At 38.3% G+C, this 13771-nt stretch overlaps 2 protein-coding genes across 4 annotated transcripts; one reads left to right on the top strand and one right to left on the bottom strand.

The window, feature by feature from the left end:
* Positions 1-868: 868 nt before the first annotated feature.
* LOC113289955 (transcription initiation factor TFIID subunit 8-like) lies at positions 869-3154 on the top strand. Of its 3 annotated transcripts, none has more exons than XM_026539402.1 (3): positions 869-2352; positions 2506-2694; positions 2800-3154. In XM_026539402.1, the coding sequence occupies exon 1, from the start codon at positions 1249-1251 to the stop codon at positions 2245-2247; it is 999 nt and encodes a 332-aa protein (XP_026395187.1). In that variant the 5' UTR covers positions 869-1248; the 3' UTR covers positions 2248-2352; positions 2506-2694; positions 2800-3154. The 3 variants fall into 3 exon arrangements, with proteins under 3 accessions (XP_026395187.1, XP_026395185.1, XP_026395186.1); XM_026539400.1 differs by having other exon boundaries at positions 2503-2694; XM_026539401.1 differs by lacking the exon at positions 2506-2694.
* Positions 3155-5344: 2190 nt separating this feature from the next.
* On the bottom strand, positions 5345-12364 carry LOC113289954 (nuclear export mediator factor NEMF-like). Its single transcript, XM_026539399.1, has 13 exons — positions 12026-12364; positions 11730-11939; positions 11513-11637; positions 10711-11242; positions 10397-10582; positions 9788-10081; positions 9326-9478; positions 8694-8848; positions 8372-8477; positions 7135-8004; positions 6747-6825; positions 6042-6428; positions 5345-5818 (listed from the first exon to the last, which is right to left on the bottom strand). Exons 1-13 carry the CDS (start codon positions 12128-12130, stop codon positions 5625-5627), a joined length of 3396 nt encoding a protein of 1131 aa, XP_026395184.1. The 5' UTR covers positions 12131-12364; the 3' UTR covers positions 5345-5624.
* Between the last annotated feature and the right edge of the window lie 1407 nt (positions 12365-13771).

Raw genomic sequence — 13771 nt, 5'->3', positions numbered from 1 at the left:
CCAAATAGTGTAGTCAAGTCCGTATTTTTAATGAGTTTTCTCTTCACAAAATTAGTCCCAACCGGTCCCACTGAAGCACCAGTTTATTCAGTCAAAGAGATAAATCTTTTTCCCGCATTTTATTTAGCTAAATAACACATGAAAGGAATATAGATTGGATCTGCCATGAATATTCACCAAATGTGTACTGGTCAAGCGCTATTTTATTCTATGACTAGCAAGCTAGATTAGAACTTCCATAAGATTTAGGAGGTTGTCCTACCTGACGTGGACTCACTATAAGAAAATTTATCTATTGATACACCATATATTACCACACCTTCAATATAGGTGTTGCAAAAGCAAATTTCTAGTCACAGTACTTTTCAGTTGCAGCTAAAAGCTATAATTTACTGCTGCAAAATGAAACTTATGCCACACAACTGTAACAAAGAATGTGGCAAAAAAGTATAATCACTTGTTGCAGCAATAAAGATTGGGTGCATCAAAAGACTTCTTACTACATAGGTTAACGCGACACTAATAGGGATTTATGCCATAACTATTGGGTGCTGCAATATATTAAGTTTCTTGTAGTGACTGCTAATCTAGCTGCTAGATTACCACTCCACAGGACTAAGCCTTCTTAGGAAGAGTTGAACAAAAATAGATTTGTTTAGTGATGTGGGATCTCCCAAAAATGTGGATGGGAAATAGGTAAATCTTAGGCATATTGCCTAAACCACATTTGTCCAAAAGGGCAACTCTCAACTCTGTCGCGGGCCCACCATCGCACGGTTAAGGGGTTTCCAACTTTACATCTCCGTTTTCATTCTCTATATATATATCCCCCACCCCACTACTTCTCCTCCTTCCCAGTTTTCACAGGCCGTTTTCTTTCTTTCTTTTTTTCTGTCAGTTTTAAAACCCTAGAAAATCAGTCGCCGTTTCCATCAGAGGTGATTTCAATTGGAGCTGTAAGAATCACTGGTGAGACTACTGTTTTTCCCTTAAAGTTGTCTGCTTTAGTGTTCAAAGTGTTTTGTTTCAGCAACTTCGATCACACAATTCATTCCCCAATCTTTTATTACCTAGAACTTTTCTCTAGGTTTCGTCAATTTTATTTTTTGTATGATTTGTTAAGTTTTAGGAACAGGGTTCTTGTACCAATGTTGGGATTGTGGGGTAAAACCTAATTCGGGAAAAAGATGTTATTTTTTCTTTTTGGAACTAATTGACATTAGTTAAAAGTGTTCTATAATTTTAAACATGACCGATGGAAGTGGAGATACCGGAAAAGAGAAGGAACATGATTCGAAGAAGAAATCAGGAGGAAGTGATGAATTTGGATTAGCAATTGCGAGAATTGCAGTTGCACAAATATGTGAAACCTATGGGTTTCAGAGTTTTCAGCAGTCGGCCCTCGAGTCTCTATCTGATATCGCTATTCGTTACCTTTGTGAGCTCGGAAAGACTGCACACTTTTATGCGAATTTGGCTGATAGAACGGAATGTAATGTCTTTGACATAATCCAAGGATTGGAAGATCTGGGATCTTCCCATGGTTTTATTGGTGCTTCGGATATTAATCGGTGCTCTACAAGTTCAGGCACAGTCACCGAAATCATTCAGTTTGTGAACTGCACAGAGGAAATTCCATTTGCTAGGCCGGTTCCTCAATTTCCAGTAAACAAACATCGGAAACCAACACCAAGCTTTTTGCAGATGAGTGAGATCCCAGAGGGAGAACATATTCCTAATTGGCTGCCTGCATTTCCTGATCGTCACACTTACATTCACTCTCCAGTGTCAAGCGAAAGAGAAAATGACCGTCTTGTGGAGAAAAATCATAGAATTGAAGAATTGAGACAGCATAAGAAAGCAGAATGGTCTTTACTGAACCTGCATCAGAGATTGGCAGGTAATGGTTTAGTTGCAACCACATCGACTGACCCAGGAGATGCTGCTAAAGCAAAGCATGCTGCAGACAGTAATCCGTATCTGGCTCCCCCTTTGCAGTCAGGGGAGATGGATACCTCTTTTACTATTCCTGCTAGGGTTTCAAAGGAAGCAATACCGGATAAAAATCAGACTTCTGTATTGGATGTTTTCGTTCCAGCGATTGAAGCATCAAACGGTGTGAGCTGTGAAACTCGGGATTCTGATAATAAAGTTCTTCCAAACAAGAGACCAGTTGTGAATTTTAAACTTGGATTTGCGAAGAAACAAAGGATGCTCCATTTACATGTGAATCGCTTAAGAAGTTGACGCTAAACATGTTCACTATTCTCAATCTTCCTGAATCCACCTATTTTCTAAGGCTTGAGAAACTTCAACTTATTAGAATTTAGATTTGTGGATGATACCCTTAAGGTAATCCTTCTTACTTGTATCTTCAATTTTTTCAGTAGAATGCATTTACTTGGCTATATGATTGTTTTAGTAGTATATATTCATCTTCAATTTTTACTAGCTGATAACTTTTTGTTCTATCCATATAATGAAGATGTTCTCTCCTTGCAGAAGACTTCTTGAAATCCGCCTACATTCCATAGATTCATCCTGTTTGAGGTTACCTCTACAGTTCATTGTTCTGCTGATAAAGCACTAATTGCTTTACTCCAACAGACAGTTAATCTGGAGTCACGTCACTTGTCATTATGACAAGTGATCATAGCATCTCAAAAAAATTTAAAACTTAAGTAGTACCTCGAGGTACTAGAAGAAGTTCCCACTAAAGCTCCAGTTTGTCGTTTTTGCGAAAACAAGTTTATAATATTCTGATTTTTTCTTAATTCCTTTTTTGCATATCTACTCTAGGCTTCCAATTCCTCCTTACAAGACGATATTGACCACGATATTTGGGCTCTAGATTCAGTGACTGGGAGATTTTTGGACACCTCAAATTAGTCTGCTTCACTGAAATCTGTGGACACCTGAAGGAGATGAATTTACTCAGGAGCTTTGGAGGCGATGGTTGCTGAATGTTTTATTCTTCTATCGACCAATCCGAATAGCAGACTACATGTTATGCAGAAGTTACTAAAGCTTACAAGAACTTCAGCAAACTGTGTATTGAGTTCTCTGAAAATCCCTTTGAGCTTTGACTGTTGTTACTGTTAGAGTAGTAATGATCACTTGAAACTGTTCGACTTAAATATAAAGGTTTGAATTTCGTGGATTTGCATACAAATAGCATCATCCCCAGAATGTTGCATCATCTTCTCTTTGGTCTTTCTTTTGTTGTTGTGATCTGCTGGAGAAAATAGTTGGATCTCTCTTTAGGTGTGGTTTAATGTGCTTCTAATTATAGAGGACAGAGCCAGAGCTGGAAATGGAGCTGAAACATCATCATCACTGATCACTCTACAGATCTTCTTGTTATTTTTGGCCGCACCATCATTCAGGTATTTTTCTAATGAAGTACCCCGCCCACCCATTTGTGCATGCCCTCTCGCCAACTTTGCTGCCCAGATGTTTCCTTAACCACCTGAACAACCATAGCTTTCATGCAGCAAATCCGACTATAATAATTGGCAATGTGATCCGTCGAGTATCTGTGTATGACTTATTTGGCTTCAGAGAATCAGCAATCCATATGTGTAAAAAAGAAGTAGGGCTACGCAATCCATTTGTGTAAAAAGAAAAGGAAGTAGGGCTAGGTATAGGGATAGGGATATAATTAGTGTGCAAATCTAAGATTGTTGTAATTTGAAGTCTGCCTATTAAGTTTGGTGCCCCTGCACGTGTTCCGTGTTCCCTACATGAGTTCGAGTTCGATGCATTAGGGTTTCTGTTCTCTGCTATAAGATCCAAAGTTCAAAACACTCTGCTATGGAAAATGGAAAACCATTCCTTATATTATCCACTTATGGGCTAACAAGTTGAGTAGACTGTAGAACAGACTAGATGTACACTGAATATGTAAGGAAGGTCCTCCTCAACGCAAGTATTGTTGCAACAATCTGTGTGTAGTGTTTAAAACCCTTGATCGATCTTTCTTCTTATGATGCAGACGATTTAACAGCACTTGGTCAGAAACTTTCCCCCACCATTTTTCGCCATTACATAGCACCCATCTAAACCCTTCGTCCCTCAGGGGGGCTGTGGTGGTTCTGGCACCCAGTACCCTTGGTCCCTTGAGACACGTTATGGGGAAAAGGATTCTTGATTCTTCTTTGTGGCTGGGGGTTGGGGGAATGTAGCATTTTCGAGAGACTTACCAGGGAAACTAGCCAACTGCATCATGTATATATAAAATAAACCAAAGCCCTTGCATAAATTTTGTACTACTATTCTGAGTACTGGAACATGTTTTATTATATAGCATGGGGCAGCTGATAACTCAAAGAAGAGATGTTGTAACCAATTGATAGCAATATTTTATGTTTACGACCATGCACTTTCTCGCATTAAATTGAATGACTAGGTCGGTGCAGTACAAGGGCATCTTTGTAACTAGCAACGACAGACTAGTTAAATTACCTGGGTTCATGGAAAATCTTTTGGACATCTCCACAAAAGAAAAAAACTACATGCTTCTTTCCTGCTTGGCACCCCTTCCAGGAGTAAAAAGGTGAGTGTCTGGTGTCACACCACGGGACATGCTGTTGCCGTGGCCAACAGTATTACGGCTGGAGCCAGCATGCAGCTTGTGCCATGGTGTCTGCGTCTCTGTGATTGTAAATCTGCATCTGTTGTTTTCAAACGGACCTCGGCCCATATCAACATCCTTACCAGTAGATTCAATCATTCAAACGAACTGACATGAAAGGCCCTTATTATTGTAGGTTTGGGAAGATTCCTCTTCCCCATCTACATCCTAGGTTATTTTCGCTCCAGTATCCTCCGGTGCAACAGTCTCCGGCAACCTTTTTCTGTTGATCATTATTCTGCCTGAATTTTGAAGTCTGTCGAACCCACGATGACCAATCACTTTGCAGTGATACAATAGGGAGGAGGCTTCCCACAAGTATTATTGACCAAGAAAGCATGACCCTAATGTTGCAACCAAAATATCATCCAAGACTATAGCATAATGACCAGCTCTACTCGAACAGTCAGTCTTGCTTCAGCCATCTGGAATAGCGTTTCAACTATCCAATACTCGGAACTTAAGTCCAGCAATTCTAATCTAGAATCTAAATTTGTGTATGCTACTGTCTTCGGGTGTCTGCGTTAAAACCTTACACCCATTGGCTTAATTGGAGGATCCCTGGATCGATTATCCAATCACCACCTGAGTCCTGACCAGACCCTAAATTCTTCCCAGAAGAGAAATCCCTAGCTCGTATCTCACTCTAGAGAATTGTTAGATATCCCAAGGGACAGATTGGTTCGTCTGTGGATATGACACTAAGCAATATTTAAACAACTGCAGAGGTGCACATTGTCCCTTCTTGCGCACTTACATATATCGAAATTCAGTTCTATACGATGTCATTCAAAGATTATTATCTGTAGGATCAAACTACAATACAATTACAAGATCCATTTACAGCAAAACTAAGTAATCAACCTTTTTCTAACTTATCTAGTTCTCTAACCATCCTTTCTAAACCCATCATCCAGAAATACAGGGGAAAGAGAAACTCCTGGTAGGACATTATGGCTGAGGCAAGAAAGGAGACAAAAAAGAAACTTTGCTAGCCTCCTTTCTTGCTGGCTTTCTTTCCTTTCTTTTGCTGCTGCTTCAATTGGGTGAGTCCTGCAGACGCAACCTTCACGTTACTAAGAAGTGCAGCATGTAACTCTGGATCGGTACACGCTTTCATGAGTTCCTTTTCCCTGGTTGTTGCTTCGGTCATGTGCCCGAACAAATTCATTGCTGCTTTAGCGGCTGAAAGGAGAAAATTAAAACCATACAAGCATTAGAATTCGTGAATATGGTCCACGGATTTACCATGTTTTACTGAATGCTGTGATAAATTTATGTCTAGCTAAAACAAATAACCTTACTCAAAAGAAAAAGAAATATTAACTTTATACTTTCAAGTACGATTACCTATGAAAAGTACATGTTTATTTGACATTCACACAACAGAACTAAGAGATTCTCATACCTTTTCCTTTCTTTGCAGTTCCTGGAATTATCTTCACCCGATACTTATAAGATTGTACTGCATTATAAGGACCACAAACAGGGACACCGTACAACAGAATGTCGTTCGGCAATGGATTTCCAGTCAAGTAATCCACATCGTTTAACCTCTCCTTCTCTTCTTCACCAATCTCATTTATGTCATCTTCTTCCATCGCAACCTTGTCCAACTCACTGCCAATGTTTTCAACTGCTTCTGAATTATCTCTAAGACCACCATAGTTTGAGTGCTTATGCAAAACTTCCTTGACATGCTTAGTTTCCTCAGGATGTTCCTGACAATCACGGGATAGATGACCTGGTTTTTTGCATTTATAGCATATTTTTGAAGCATCATCTGGGCCTGACACTGTACAAATAAAATATTTGTGATCTAGTCAATACAATCACTTTAGACTTGACAAGAAAAAAGAAAAGAGAAGTCAGGTAATTGACTTGAAATAAAGGATCTTGCAGTTAACAAACAACCATAACATGCTATAGAATACTCTGGAAAACATAATTCATCCACTATGATAGTAAAATCCTTATGATCAGAAAGGACTCTCAATAACTACCAGAATCAACTTGATGACATCTGACCTGAATGATTAGACATTAAGATAACAACAGATCAAATGAGCAAGTATTATCAGTCCTTCAACTAGCAAAACTTAGGGAAACATACCAGCTGATTTCTTCTGATCTACAGAGACAGTCCTTCCTTCCTGGGTATCTTTCTCCTGCTTGACTACTTTTCCAGAGGACTGAAAGTTTTTAAACAATGTCAGTTTAAAAAATAATAGATTGGAAACTGTATGTTCGTAAACCTTAATATTTGACTAGGTTGTAAAGATTGAAGGGTTACAACATGAGTTAGATTTTTTTATGACTTCCATGTATTGTAGGTCAACAAGATCCAACCTTGTACTAGATGACAACCCAGAACACCCAATATAAGATGGATGAAGTTCCCACCAATCACATTCAACAAAAGTGTCATAAATAATACCACCATAATAGATAATTATAACTCAAAAAACAACAGATATTAATATCAAACAATTATAACTCACCGCTAGTAAAGCCATACGAATTTTACGTTCTTCCTCATCCTGTTCAGCATACTTCTCCTTGATCTTTTTGAGTTTTCCCTTCTGCCCACGACTGATTTTTCCAACAGAAGTCTTCGAATTTTGGACATTCTTATCTGACTGAGTGCCTGAAAGGCTATTGTCTTTTGGGTCTTCCCTTTTGTGCTCAATAGTTGCATCAGCACTAGTATTTGTCTCCCCTTTCTTGAGCTTTCTTCTTTCAGCTTTAGAAATATGAGCCTTTTCCTTAACTTCAGTTATGTGCTCATTGGTTGTATGATCCTTCACCAAATTTACTTGAGAAGGCACATGAGTTTTACCAGCCACATTAGCAGTTCCAATCCCAAGAGCCCTATCAATCAGATCCTCAAGTTGAGGTGATATGGACGGCAAGCTTTTGTCTTCAATCAAATCTTCATGCTTGTTGGAAGTGGAGAAACTGTCACTTTCACTAAGTTTAGCTGAACCAACTACTGTTATGCCCCCAACTTTTGGTCTAGCATCATCTGCCACTGCATTTGAAAGGTTGTTAACAGCTGCGACTTCGTTCTCCATCTCAGAATTAGGAATTTCTTTAAGAGATTCCAACTCTTCAGTCTCAAGCAATTCTTCCTCCTCGCCTCTTACCCTTCTTTCATTTAAATGTGACCCCAAGGAGCTCTCATCCAACCGAAACAAGATTCCGAAGCCCATTACGAGAGGGTGTGGAGGAAGAAAATTCTTCTTTCCACGAATCATAAAACTGCCAACTGTAAGATATTCTCCAGTTGGTGCGGTTTTACTGACTTGGTGAGGATAAACCCACCAAGCACTTGTTACAATCTTTGAATCCCATGCAGCACTGTGGCAGACCTACAGACAGAATTAAACTATAAAGACCATAATCATGTAATCGGCCTATTCTGATATACAATAACTTAATGATAAAAAATATTCATACAAAAAAGTAGGATTAACAATGTAACTGATGGCGTGTTTGGTTGGGGGGAATGGAATCAGTTTCCTGGGAATACAATTCAATTCCCATATTTGGTAAATTGGATTAAAGAGCGGTCAGGAATAGGATTCCCAAAAAGTAAGGGAATCATATACCCATTGGGGGGTGGCGGGTATAGGATTCCCCTCTTTTGGGAATAGGATTCCAGGGAATATAATTCCCTTCCCGCCAACCAAACAATCCATGAATGTTGAAGGCGTATTCGCTAGGACACAAACTTACAGTGAAACAACCAGCTTGATTTAGTGTAAGAGGAGGTACTGGATTCTCTGGTTTGTGATTTTTTATCACAGTACTGGATGCTCCATGTAATTCTGCGTGCACATACCTGTCCATTATCAAAAAGAAATTTATACAACTGAAATGTTAGATTTGGCATGCCAAAAAAGAATGGGAACAAAACAAAAGAGAAAAAAAGACTTGGTTTGTCCATAAATGCGCTTGTTTTCATATGATCATACTCTGACATTTTCAATATGTAAATAATCTGAGATGCCTAATTATGGTTATATGAAAACATGTACATGTGTAAATAACTACTTACAGGTCTCCTTTTGACATGTACCGCTTCACAATAATCTCATTCTGTTGAGCATCACGACCACTAATAACCAGATAATTTTCACTGCTGATGAACCAATTGAACTTCTCAAACCAGTGAACTTTGCGCATATGTGAAATTGCAGCAACAGTCTTTTCCTGCAGAACAACAGTATGCAGAGAATAAGCCAGAAACCAAATGACTTGATGATCCCTTAAGTGTAAACAGTGTACACCTCTCATATAATAAAATATTCCCAACCAATGTTAAAATAACCAGAAAAATAACATGACCCATGAACATGACCATGCAAGGACGTATACATCACCATACTAATGCTCAAGATATAGGATTACCATACTACTGCTCAAAAGAGCAAGGCAACTAAAGGCAGGTAACTTGTCGTACCAGTATACATCACCATATAACAGCCAGAACCATAACCAACACAAATAGTTTTGAACAGTTTTTAATGGCATAATGACAGTCCTCTTTTTTTATTGTCTTGTAAGAGTGTCATTATCAACTTCGAGCCGTCTTTGGTCATTGAATGATCATATTGACTTTATACCCATTACTTATGGCAGAACAAACAAAGTATCATGTTTAGCACCACAAATATATGACAAACATACCTGTGAAAGTTGGAGACGGGTCTTCCTCTCAGCTGCTTTGAATGCTTTCTCATGGGCTGTAACGGTCTTCTCCTGTTTACTCTCCTGCTTTTTTTTCTGTTCATACCACCGCCGTGCATTGGCATGTGCTGAGAGTGACAAATCAACTTCTACCTGGAACGAAAAGAATGATTAACAAGTGTCAGTAGTATAGAGCTGCAAATACTTGATCCATTAAATCTTCACAAAATTAATATGAAATGTCTATCAATATGTGCATATGTTGTAGAAAGAAGAAAACATTATTAAAAATATGTTCCTGGCATTTTTGTAGGCTCAAAGCTGCTAGAAAACCTCCATATATATTTTGCATTTTTTAAGTGAAAATTGATGCGTGTAAACTCGTGGTCACTAATATATAAGCCTTCAGAAAGCAAATTGTGTGGGTGTTTATACAGGCAAACCCCCAACTTCAAGTATTACCTTATCAACAGGGCTTGTTTTTTCTTCATCATCCATTTCATCAAGGTTGTTGCTCAGCAGCAATGTCATGCTATTTCTTTCAAGATGAAGCTTATCAATGAGCCCAGCTACAGGATTCCCGGATTTTTTCTCTTCTTTCACCATACGAGCAAGATCATCCCAGTTCATTCCATTTGCAAGAGCTACACGAACGGCTAAAATAGCTGAATCCACATCTTCTAGGTTGTATTCGATCAATTCTGCCATTGTTATGCACCGGTCAACTTCCTTCTTCAATGCATGAACACGATTTTCCTATGATAGAGAAAAAACAATTAACGTGTGAACAAGCACACTAACAAAGCTAGCTACTTGAACAATTTGTTGTACAAATTCATGCTGCACTGTAGAGAATATTTTTTTTATTAAGAGGTTAAAGTATCCAAACCAAGACTCTAGAAAATGACAACAACGCTAATTCACTCATATTGAGCCAACAACAAACACAAGCGGTATGACGCAACTTAGAGGCCAGAAGACAGATAGCAGATCATGCTCCATACAACACTTAAAAGACAGCCAAAATAGATACAAAAAAACAATGTATTAAAAGCAAAGAAACAATGATACCTGATCCAGGCGTATTTTGTTAAGCTTCTGTACCGCAGACCCCTCTTTAGTCTTTTGTTGTTGTTCTGACCTTTGACTTTCAATTTTACTATAGAACTCATCCAGTGCAGCATCAAATGTTTCAAATTTCATAGATTCCCTTGACTTGAGCTGGTTCAGTAAAATAGGGCAAAATTCATCATAGACCTGCAGTAGCACCAACACGAAAAAAGAAAAAATGAGAGGGCTACACAATAGGGGGTAGGGATAAGTTGTTTGAAACTTATTTTCAGGCTACAATTACATAAATTACGTAAACAGAACCATCTTATAACCTTGCTAGAAGTTCCTTCTTCAGCTGGTAAAATCTCTTTCTTCCCCTTTTGCATTAATATATATCCTTCGGGAACTTTCTCTCCTGATATGATGTCCTCAAGCCAATCCTCAAACTTGGCAACAGCTTCAATCAAAAGCCGAATAGTATTATCATCCACTCTGCAATCATTCCCAACTTTCGTGTTCGGAGTCAGCCCAACATCTAATATGATATGCTCAGAAAGTGCAGGACCATAACCCAATGCCTCCCCAAGGACCACTTTCAATGTAGCTTGTTTAGAGCGACCGCCATCATTAGCATTTTTGTTGGCATCCGACGGCTTTATATTTTTACGATTACCATGGTTTTCTGTAGATGTATTAGAAGCATCATTACTGCCGCCATTACCCTCAACTGCATCCTTGTTATCAGCTTCATTAAAAGAGGTAAGTACTTCTTGCAGCTTCGTGGCAGTAGTTCTTGTAAAAAGACGACAAGCCTCGACTGGATAGGGATGGCGAGACATGATAGCCAGACCTTTATCATCATCCCTGCAGTCAGTGAAAAGTTACCAGCCACGAGAATTTTGGATCTTAATCTCTTTTACAGGACTATGTTGCTGCTACATATATCATTAGTCGGAGCAGTTGCACAAATTACTTTGTGAGTTGGACCAGTGAGAACAATTTTGTAAAACCAGCAATAGTTATGATTTATGTAACTGCTAAAACCCATTATTGGTTTCATAAGCATTTCCTCCATTGGAATCTCATAATAAGAAAATCCAAAACAATATCAGATAGAATATGAAATTTCAAAACCTGTGTGATCGAAGAAGCGTCATAACTACAAATTCAGAATCTGTAAGGATTATATTTCCTTGCGCATAAAGCTCCAATATAACATAATGTGCATTGGCACCCAGCCCAAATTGAAAGAGAACAATCTAAAGCACAAAAACAAACAAAATTGATCAACAACAAGTAGCACCTAACATTCTAAAATAATTAACAGAAAAGCATATATGTAAATGCATACCCGATCATATCCAAGCTGACGAACATCTTCAAGCCTTCGTGTACGTATATGCTTTCTCAATTTGAGAGTAAAACCAGATGGTGTGGTACTTTTGTCCCTGACGTACTCAGTTGTATGTAAACGAACACCACTTTCCATTAACAACAAAACCTTTTCACTTTCTCCAGATTCAGTAACTCCACTGCTATTCATTAACTTGAACATATATGTCTGCAGCAACTCAAATTGTCAAAGAAAATTCTCCAGTTTAAATATGATTTAAAATTAGGGTTTAAGAAGGAGGAATTGAAACAAACCTTGGGATTAAGATCATAGACGTTGGAACATCTCATTCCAATCAATTTTCTCAAACACTTGACTTCTGCGGCCACATCGGCCGTGTTCATTCGAACCTTCACCATTATTTGGGAATTATTATTGTTATGTTCTAGGATTCAACTCTTTTATGATCTCCAGAGACAGACTCTTGCGTAAAATCAACAGATTCACGGTCGGAAGCAGTAGATAATTGACAAAGAATACTAGGGCTTGCTTCTTATATACAAGCTTCAATTCTTCCTCCTAGACCGGGAGAAAGAATCATCTACTCAGGGAAAAGGAAACACCGCTGATGGTGGTGTGGGGGAGTATGTATTGATCTTGTAAAGAGGGTAAAAGTTATTGCCAACCCATTTTGAGAGATAAGGGATAGCTCTCTCACTAAATAAATATATTATGTTTTAGGAGAATTATAGATGAAACATGGAAGATAAGAGGAAGGAGAAGAACAATATTATTAGGGGAGTAGTGTAGAATCATTACATAGTTTCCCTTATATACAACCCTAGGAATCTAGTTGGACAGCCCATCCATGGGTCGTAGGCCCTGTAACACTCCCCCTTATGCGGTTCAATAACAAAACTTTATACATAATGCTTTACATATAGTTCTTCAAATGTCGTTCTCCTTGATGACTTGTGTCGGAGTCCATTGCCTCATTAAAATTTTGATAAAGAAAAAACCCAGTGGGACAAAACCTTGGTACAACTCTTCACATGTAATACTTCACATGTTGTCTCGTATTTTACATGTAGTTCATCACATGCAATACGATCATCAAAGATCGACGAGTCTAAGTTAATTGCTTCGTTAAAACTTCGTCAGAAAAAACCCTGAGGGACAAAACCTGAACTAAAGAAAAAGAGTACAATATTAAGTAAACTTAGAATATAGTTGGATGTGTATACGTTGTCTCATTAAAACCTTGACAAGGAAAAATCCAGTTGGACAAAACCTTGACGAAGGAAAAGAGTACAACGTGGAAGATGCAAGTAAAGGTGATCTGTTGCAGATGATCACTTTGTTTTGTTGAAGTTGACTAGTTGCTTCACAATTCCTAAGGCAGAAAATCCTTGTGGGAAAGACAATAGCCTTAGCTGGGAAATTGCATTCCCGGTGTTTGTTGTTGTCTCATTGAAAACCTTACCGAGTAACAAAACCCTGTGGGAAAAAGTAACCCCGGTGAAGGAAAATAGTTCAACACACCATTAGATGCTCTCCCTGATGTCAGACAATTTTTGTTACTCTAATGCAGTCAAAAGGAGTTTATCACACTTTTACTTTGGTGACTTGAACGTTTATAAAACCCTGTTGTTGATTCTGGAAGTTACTTTGCTTAACAGACTATCGCATTTCATTTATTTGATTCAGATATTTTCAGTAATATCAACACGATCTTTATGTCTTCAACGTTCAACATACTTGATGTTTTTAGTGTTGTCTCGCTAAAAACCTTGTCGAGTAACAAAACCCTTTGGGAAAAACTATCTCGATCGACGGGAAAAAGAGTACAACACAGCTTCAATTTCGAAGTAAAATATGTCGACATCATATCCTTGGATCCTCCCCCTGATTACTTTCAGAGTTGTTCCAGACAGTTCCTTTAGTCATGTATTTTTCGAAACTGAATATTGGTAATGACTTAGAAAATAATCTACCATATCCCCCTCTGATTACTTTCGTTGGAGAAGAGATTATTGTTCCTTCATAGTCAACAACTTTTG

This window comes from Papaver somniferum, chromosome 6 (genome assembly GCF_003573695.1).
Source record: "Papaver somniferum cultivar HN1 chromosome 6, ASM357369v1, whole genome shotgun sequence".
In the NCBI taxonomy this organism is placed as follows: Eukaryota; Viridiplantae; Streptophyta; class Magnoliopsida; order Ranunculales; family Papaveraceae; genus Papaver; species Papaver somniferum.
The sequence above is the reverse complement of the archived record's forward strand: the minus strand, read 5'-3'. Positions and strand labels throughout refer to the sequence as shown.

Coding starts and splice junctions, on each gene's coding strand:
- LOC113289955 (XM_026539401.1), top strand. CDS start 1,249: ATGACCGATGGAAGTGGAGATACCGGAAAAGAGAAGGAACATGATTCG.
- LOC113289954 (XM_026539399.1), bottom strand. CDS start 12,130: ATGGTGAAGGTTCGAATGAACACGGCCGATGTGGCCGCAGAAGTCAAG. Junction 8,849..9,325: donor CCCGTCTCCAACTTTCACAG/GTATGTTTGTCA, acceptor GTTGTTCTGCAG/GAAAAGACTGTTGCTGCAAT. Junction 5,819..6,041: donor AACTGCAAAGAAAGGAAAAG/GTATGAGAATCT, acceptor TTCTCCTTTCAG/CCGCTAAAGCAGCAATGAAT.